General features: G+C 44.0%; 1 protein-coding gene across 1 annotated transcript; it reads right to left on the bottom strand.

Annotated features, from left to right (window-relative positions):
• Positions 1–3,139: 3,139 nt before the first annotated feature.
• ftcd (formimidoyltransferase cyclodeaminase) lies at positions 3,140–8,704 on the bottom strand. Its single transcript, XM_035744862.2, has 13 exons — positions 8,487–8,704; positions 7,920–8,103; positions 7,424–7,552; positions 7,043–7,131; positions 6,538–6,717; positions 6,185–6,322; positions 5,830–6,023; positions 5,609–5,738; positions 5,308–5,469; positions 4,680–4,723; positions 3,990–4,128; positions 3,533–3,628; positions 3,140–3,332 (listed from the first exon to the last, which is right to left on the bottom strand). The coding sequence occupies exons 1-13, from the start codon at positions 8,538–8,540 to the stop codon at positions 3,249–3,251; spliced, it is 1,623 nt and encodes a 540-aa protein (XP_035600755.1). The 5' UTR covers positions 8,541–8,704; the 3' UTR covers positions 3,140–3,248.
• Positions 8,705–8,891: the final 187 nt, after the last annotated feature.

Here is an 8,891-nt window from a genome sequence, read left to right on the forward strand (position 1 = left end):
TGGCTATGGATTGGCTGACTGCTAGAGGACTGGCTATGGATTGGCTGACGGCTAGACGACTGGCTATGGATTGGCTGACTGCTAGACGACTGGCTGGATTGGCTGACTGCTAGACGACTGGCTGGATTGGCTGACTGCTAGATGACTGGCTACCTCTGTCTCTGTTGTGCATGACTGGGAAAGGCATCTGGAAGGTAAGGGTCACCGAGGATCCACTCTCGAAGGACATTGACACTTCTGTTACAGGGATACAAACACGGATGTTGTTGTTAGTCTAGATTCTTCTAGACTCTAGAAGGTTCCTTATTCAGTAGTGCCGTATTGTGCTGTTGATCTCAGACACTGATTCCGACAGCATTTGCAAGAACCGGCTTATCTGAATGTTGAATGGGTCAGAACAAAAGGGATGCTTGAAAGAGTAAAACTCAAAGAAACACGGCTAGATCATCAATGGATCAAACAGAAGTCACACATTCTCTGCGGTACCAAGTGCCCCTTCCCCTAAAGCACGACCCTGTCCAGAAACCTCATTCAAAACGCTGTGAATAGGTTATATCTGAAGTGATAAAACCTGCTTTGATGCCAGTGGATGAATACAGGATTCATCCATAATGGATGGTGTCGTCTCAGCAGGAGTCCTGTTGTGTGTCAGCCAGGCCAGCATGAACACAGCTTTTGAATGTTTTAGAATAAAACTAACGTAACAAAATGTGGGGGAAAAGTCAAATGCACTGTCAACTTTTTTGTTGTTGTATAGAGTCAATTTGAAAGATATACAATTACATTAAATATACATTCTATAGTACAGTCACTTTACTGAAGCGGAAACAATAATTTGGCGATAATGTGTAAAAACATAAAGCACTTAACTATAGTTTAGCTTTCCCACATGTGTTACAGCCTGAATATAAAATTGATTCAATTGAGAATTTGTGTCACTGGCTTACATGCAATACTCCATAATGTCAAAGTGGAATTATGTTTTTAGAAATGTGTACAAATGAAAAGTTGAAGTGTCTTGAGTCAATAAGCATTCAACCACTTTGTTTTGGCACGCCTAAATAAGCTCCGGAGTAAATCTGTGCATAACAAGTCGCATAATAACTTGCATGGACTCAATCTGTGTGCAATAATAGTGTTAAACATGAATTTTGAATGACTACCTCATGTCTGTACCCCACACATACAATTATCTGTAAGGTCCTTCAGTCTAGTAGTGAATATCAAACACAGATTCAATCACAAGGACCAGGGAGGTTTACCAACACCTCGCAAAGAAGGGCACCCTATTGGTAGATGGGTTAAAAAAAACAATGACATTGAATATCCCTTTGAGCATGGTGCAGTTATTAATGACACTTTGGATGGCGTATCAATACACCCAGTCACTACAAAGATACAGATGTCCTTCCTAACTTAGTTGCCGGAGAGGAAGGAAACCGCTTAGGGATTTCATCATGAGGCCAATGGTGATTTAAAAAAATAGTTTAATGGCTTCATAGGAGAACTGAGGATGGATCAACAACATTGTAGTTACTCTACTATACTAATCTAAACGACAGTCAAAAGAAGGAAGCCCATACAGAATAAAAAATATTCTAAAACATGCATAAAATATGGCAAATAAATTGAATTAACTTTATGACCTGAATACAAAGTGTTATGTTTGGGGCAAATCCAACAAAACACATCACTGAGTACCACTTTTCATATTTTTTAGCATGGTGGTGACTGCATCGTGTTATTTTGGACCGTGGGTTGTGTCAGTGTTAGCTCCATGGCTACTGAGTAAATAAGGGTAGCTCACAATATTTTAACCATAAGATAAAGTTCCTTGTGTTACCATAATTTTTGTAAATCTTCAAAGGAAAATTCAATTTTCCAAACAGTTTTCTTCAATGGCTTATTAGTTTTGAAGATTATTCAAATACAATTAAAAGCAAGTTGATAAAATGGGTACATGGATGATGTATAGTGTTATTGGGTCAAGGAAATTCAGAAAATCATGGCTGAATTTCACTTATGAATTGCTTCACTATATTACTCTTCGGTGCCACTTGTGGCGACGCTCATGGCCTCAACAACCGTGCCCATGACCACCATCGCTATCACTTTTCCATACCACTACCATGACCGTGATGGTCTCTACGACCAGGGCTACCGTGTTTAACGCCACGATCTCCATGGCAACCGTGGTGATCACCATGGTGACCATCACCTCTGCCACCAGGGCTGTGTCTGCCACCAGGGCTGTGTCTACCACCAGGGCTGTGTCTGCCTCCATGGTCATCACTGCCTCTGCGGTCTGGAGGGGTATCAACCCTCTGGAGGACCATGGTCTCGTCCCCCCCCAAAGTGGTGGTCCTTATCCCCAGGAGGACAGCCCCCCCGGTCCCCCTGGGCCACCATGAGGCTGTTTCTGCTGATCTAAGTCATACCCTGAGGGGTGACGACCCCCTAGATGAGACAAACAGTCAAAAAGAAAATGATCATTAAAACACGGCTAGGCAAAATATGTTCAAAAAATGTTATATGTCGAGCAGACAAAACATTGAGGGTATTTTACCTGAGCTGCTGGCAAACATTTCCGGTGATTTAATATGTTACTTTGATAAGAAAATTGCAACAAAGGATTACGTTTTTTTTAACCACTGTGTTATCATATTAATATAAGGCTATAAAACAGATTGAACTGCCCAAAGTTCCTTGTTCAAAGTCTAAAGGTATTCCAATACATTACATTTAATCAAAAGAATAATGAATACTCATTTGAGATATGCAAGTATCTTACTTAAAGGAACTGGATAAACTACACCCTTTAATTCCCGTCATGTCATCCTGCCTGTTGTACTACACAGGTAGAGCTGAGGTATGGGTGGGGTTCATGTCCCGAGAAAACACCTTGCATCACTTTTGTCATTCAGAAGCAAATAATACTACTCTATTATCATAGCTTCACGTCGAAGAGAGAAGAAGAAACATTGTGGTACTATTGTATTTAATGTGATTTAGAACACTTTGACTGTGATATCTTGGCTTGGTGTTGGCTGCTGCTATACGGTACATTATGCAAGTGTTTCTTGAATTCCTAACAAAGCAAAGGAGTACGATTGAGGAGTAGTTGATCAAGCATTTATTTGAGTGAACCCAGTTTATTTTGTAAAGTGTTATGAGAATTCATGGTTTTGAAAGCCTGGTTTGAGGCTTAGGCAGGCAGTGGGTGATGCTTTGGTAATGTGGTAACTTCTTCAATCTTTTCTCTCTGCAGCATCCAGGACTGCATTAGCACTCTCCCTGGCCTCAGTAAGCAGAGCTGACGCTCTCTGTTGAGTCTGCAAAACACAAAACATCAGTGTATAAGTGTAACTATGAAATAACTGTATAACAATGTAATAATCCACTGGCTCTCACCAAAATCAAGGCTTTTTTTGTTGTTTTGATTCATTTTCCAGTATTGATAGATTACCTACGTTGTAACCTAGGCTACATCATTTTGGAGCGAGAAAGACCTATAGTCTACATTGTAACTTACAGTCACTTTGAAGGACTCATCTGTGATATCCTTGAGGTTAATCGCAACGTTGTAGTAGGCTCCAAACACTGCTGTTTCCAGGGCTTTAGCTGCTACCTGCACCACCACAAAAAATAACCATATAAGGAAGATGTTTTGTAGGCTGTCTACAGTACAATGCATGTCATAGCTCTGGGGCATCTGTCAGGAAAACGTTTTGCAACCAGACTAAATAGAGACACTTATGGGTGTCCTGGCATTTTGCGATGCTGTTTTACGGTATGCCAGTAAGATGGTATGTGTAGATAAGCAGTTGGCAGGAATCAGAATGTTCCACAGTTATGTCATTAAAGCATGTCGGTGTCTGCCCTCAAGCAAATAAACAACTGCACAGAAGCCACTCAGGTGTGCTTGCAAAGCTGCAATGCAAAGTCCATAGACAAGACAGGGACTCTGTTCACGGTTTCAGTCACGATACCTGGAGGTCAGACTTGCAGGCCACGTTTCCGTAGAGCACCATTTCCTTTAGACAGGGCCACAGCAGGTTGACTCGTTCAGCCAGAGACAGTGGGACCGCCACGGCTTGCTTCAGACCCTCCTGCATGGCATCTTCCCTCCTGGGGCAGGAACAGGGATAGGGGTAATGGTAAGGCAGGAATAGGTAGGGATAGGGGAAGAGGCAGGTCAAAAGAAAGACCAGGGTAGGGGTAGAAGCAGGATTAGGGGTGGGGATAGGTATAAGGTAAAGGAACGAGGAAGAGTAGAGAAATTAGATAGATTTGGAGCATGACAAGACGACACCATGACTACAAGACTACACCTTACATACTATTAGATCAGGTGAGCTGACAGTAAATGAACTACAGTTCATCTTCTTTGGGAAAGCCTGCTTTAGATCTTTACAGGGATAGGCCAGGTTGCTTGCCAGGTAAAATGAGGTGAGGGCGGGATACAGGAGAATGTACAGTAATGAGTTTCCATAGATGTCAATCTGAAGTAAAGATGGTTTGAAACAGTTCCAACGTGCTGTGCTGTTTAAAGGTGTGTGTGTGTGTGTGTGTGTGTGTGTGTGTGTGTGTGTGCTTAATTGCACATCTACTTTAATGACATGCTTCTCTGACATCTTGGATTCGACAGAACTGCCACATGTTGGTAGCATGGCAATCACCTTTTGACTTCATCTGATGTGTTTCTTGGCATCTTCAATGCAGCCTGAAAACGAGAAAGTTCAACCTTATCAAACAGGAGTAAAAGATTACATTCCACTACATTTTCATAGCAAAGCCATAAGACAGCAAACATCAAGATCTTACCTTGGGTCTAACCTTCAAAGCAAGCATTTACAAGGAACAAAAACAGTTTTTATCACTCGCTCTTCACCTGAACTTTTATCATCTGAAATATTCATCATATTTTGTACGACTCTCCGCCTCGCTAAAAGGGAGGGCAGGGTCGCGTCAGGTAGGGTCGCATCGAGCGGCAGGTAGCCCAGCGGTTAGCTCATTGGAGCAGTATCCGAAAGGTCGCTGGTTTGAATGCCCGAGCCGACAAGGTGAAAAATCCGTCTGTGCCCTTGAGCAAGGGCACTTAAACCTAATTTGTTCCAGGGGCTCCGTACTACAATGGCTGACCCTGTAAAATAACACATTTCACTGCACCTATCCGGTGTATGTGACAAAACTTCTTCTTTTTTTCAAGGCATAAGTTTAGCTAAGTCTCTTTTTCATGTATAGTTCCTGCTTTCACTAGCCCGGTTAACCCAGACTGAAGGTTTCCATGATATGTTTTCCTCTCACCATGTAGCGACTGAACGCCTTGGAGTCTGCGTCCACCATGACCAGCAGTTCATTCATGGCCTGATGAAAGGGAGGGATGAGTCTCCTCATGATGCTGTCCAGGCTGTCAAACTGCCTCTTCCCATAGGTCATCTGACCCACCATGGCTCCCAGAGCAGCCCCCTGAAACGCACACACACACACACACACACACACCTTTGACTCCTTGCATTGTACATACTTTATATTGGTTTATTCCTATGTGCTGGGCAAGATCATAAGGGGAATATAGTCATCTACATGATATTAAAGTTGGTTGTACCATTGCAGCGACGGCAGCAGAGACTGACCCTCCTCCCGGAGCAGCGGTTCTGGCCCCGACGCTGCGGACAAACTGCTGCAGAGACAGAGACACCAGACGCTTGTCCTCCTCAGTCCTCTCCACCATGTACCTAGAGTCACAACCATAGAAATAGATTTGAATGACTAGAATGGGGAAAAAGTCCCTTAGACCATGGAAATAGTGCACTCATTGGTACTCACTCTATGATTCTCTCTTTGGGGTCGAAAGGCCCAAGTGAATCGAGCCCAAGTTTACTGATGACCAGACGGACTTTGTGCTCCTCCTCCACAATGAAGAGCCTGTCTCTCTGGATGTAGAAGTCGGCACAGTCCAGCACGGCTCTCAGAGGCATGATGCCTACAATCTGAGAGCCCACCACTGGCAGGTTCAGGTCCTGGGCGGAAGAAGGAAGGAAGGAGAGGTGTCAAACTGGCTGAACGTTTTGACATTATTAGTTGTCCTTTTGTCACTGGTTCAAACCACCAGATCAGTGAGAGGGTTTTGTACAATAATGCTGTACTGTTTTCAGCTGTGGTTGTTGTTGTGTTGTTGTACCTTGGCAGCGTTGCAGATCTCTTCGTAAACAGTGTGGACGGGCGTCAGCTCAAAGTCCAGGATGTTGGTGGACACCTGGGCTATGTTCGCCTCTTCCAGGTACCAGCCCATTCCCTGCACCTTCTTCAGCAGACCCGGCTACAATACAAATCAATCATGTTGCTCTCTTTGGAAGCAGACAAGGCATATGACTCAAAAATAGGCCTTTATTAGTTCAGCATCAGTTATAAAGATGGAGGAAAACAATGATGTCTCAGAAAAATTAGTGGAATCTCTTCCGAAGCCAAAGTAGCTGTGTGTGGTTCATTTCTGACATTGGGCGATCAAGATGTACAGTAGCGAGCCTACCCTACCTGGTCTTTGCTTCTGCCCTGTTCCCGGATATCTAGTGCAATCCGATGGGCTTGTTCCTTGGTGCTGAGTAGGTTTATGTTGTAGGCAACCAGGAATTTGCGAGCGCCCGCTACTGTAGCTCCCCAGGAGGGCACGAAGGCGGCAGGGCCATAGTCAGGAGCCCACTCTGTCCTCTTCAACTGAGGACAATAGACACATCGGTATAATTTAGTGCTTCCAACCCCTCTTAAACATTGTGTGTTTGAGCTACAGACGTTGTTTTTTTACATTGGATTTGTCTATTTCTTCTGCATCAGCCGATGCCAACAATTAGCCTGGGAGTTGAACTAGAGCAGTGTTAGTGAGACAAGGGCGGATCCAGAAAATGGTTCTTCTCACAAAAAAACGTCTAAAGTAAAGTACCGCTTTTCATTTTTAGCTTGTTTTTCACAGATCTAAGCTTTTTTACAACAAGGGAAATGTTGCCCATAGGGTACGAACACAATGAAGTTAGGTCAAACTCACTTTCTCAGACAAGGCCTCATACTCCCCTGCCCGGACAGAGGGAAGAGATCTCCTGTTCTCCTTCCTCGCTGCTTCTCCATAAAGATACACTGTGGAGAAACGATAATGTGTCTTATTCACCTTTATGTGGCTTTCTGAGAACAATACCATTATTTTACCAGGTAAGTTGACTGAGAACACATTCTCATTTACAGCAGCGACCTGGGGAATAGTTACGGGAGAGGAGGGGGATGAATGAGCCAATTGTAAGCCAGGGATGATTACCATATGAGAAAGAATACACAGAGTCAAGGTGCACTGCACTGAAACTGACCCTGTGGCTTTGTCCACAGCAAAGTAAATGGCCAATATGTTAACTATAGGTCAGAGAGGAAAACCTACCAGGTACATGCAGCACATCTGTTAAGTGCTGGGCAAATATGTTGGCACAGTTGACACAGTCCTCCATAGTGACATTCTGGACAGGGATGAAGGGACACACGTCCATGGCGCCCATCCGTGGATGCTCCCCTACAACAAACATACATATTATTCCAATAAACACACTAAACAACTTATCAACAGTACTTAGCCACCCTTTATTTGCACTTACAAATGAGGTGGGGCAGCAGGTAGCCTAGTGGTTAGTGTTGGACTTGTAACCGCAAGGTTGCACGATTGAATCCCCGAGCTGAAAAGGTACAAATGTCTTTCTGCCCCTGAGCAAGGCAGTTAACCCACTGTTCCTAGGATCTCATTGAAAATAAGAATGTCTTCTTTAACTGACTTGCTTAGTTAAATAAAGGTCAAATAAATCAAATGAAAGGTGGAGGAGTCGTGTGGGATCTTTGAACATAACTGTTTGACTAAGTCATGTGAGAGTCTCTCTCTCTCCTACCTGAGTGTTTGGTCATATCAATGAGTGGGAAGGCAGTGCGTGCAGCGTTCAGTGCACCCTCCACCACAGCCTGTGGCGAGCCTACAAAGGTGTAGACTGTACGGTTGGTGGAGGATCCAGGGTCCACGTCGAGCAGACTGCATCCCTCCGTGCTGGAGATGGCCTCTGCTATGGCATCAATCACCTGGAATTGGAGCAAGTCACATTGACTCTTTTAACTTGTTTCCGTCCATATACCGTTATTCAGAAAACATTTAGTTGGTATCTCGAGATCATATTCGGGATTGAGATTAGACTGTAAAAGTTTTTGTTTGCTTAGGTATTCGAAGTCTCCTTGAGCCCCGCTTGATTCCAGACACACTGATCTTGTAAAATATTGAAAAATGTCAAATAAAAATGGATGTCATTGGTAATCAAGATCGATGTTTCCGACAGAAAGTCTTCTTACATGACCACTATAAAGCTATCATGTGTGTTGTGTTAATCACACCACAGACTATTTACTAACAGCTTCCTTCTGCTGTGCCAACAGGTAACCCACTTTCTGTATCTCCCACGCCCACTCACCTTTTTGTTCCGGCCCTCTGAGAAGTTGGGCACACACTCCACCAGCTTAGCCATGATGCGTAATAGTCACAGAGTTGGGTTGTCCGAGACAAGGACTCAGACCAATTTAAGGCAGAAGTGTATTCCCCCTTTCTCTCTGCTCCACGAGCACACACCAACCCATCCAGTCTGTCTCTTCATCCCCCAAAACGGGACATTTAAGCAGTCTGTCCCCCTGTAACACTGGTTGAATCATTAACTTGCTCCACTGTCCTCTTATCCAGGTCAGCTGGCATTGATTCCCAGGCTGCTCTAGTCTAATATTTACCAGGACCTGGCGCGGATGGTGCCAGCCTCACATGAAACATTCGCAGACACTAATCCCTGATTCCCCGTAGGTTATACTTAAATACTGGAGCACCGGAT

This window comes from Oncorhynchus keta, chromosome 30 (genome assembly GCF_023373465.1).
Source record: "Oncorhynchus keta strain PuntledgeMale-10-30-2019 chromosome 30, Oket_V2, whole genome shotgun sequence".
In the NCBI taxonomy this organism is placed as follows: domain Eukaryota; kingdom Metazoa; phylum Chordata; class Actinopteri; order Salmoniformes; family Salmonidae; genus Oncorhynchus; species Oncorhynchus keta.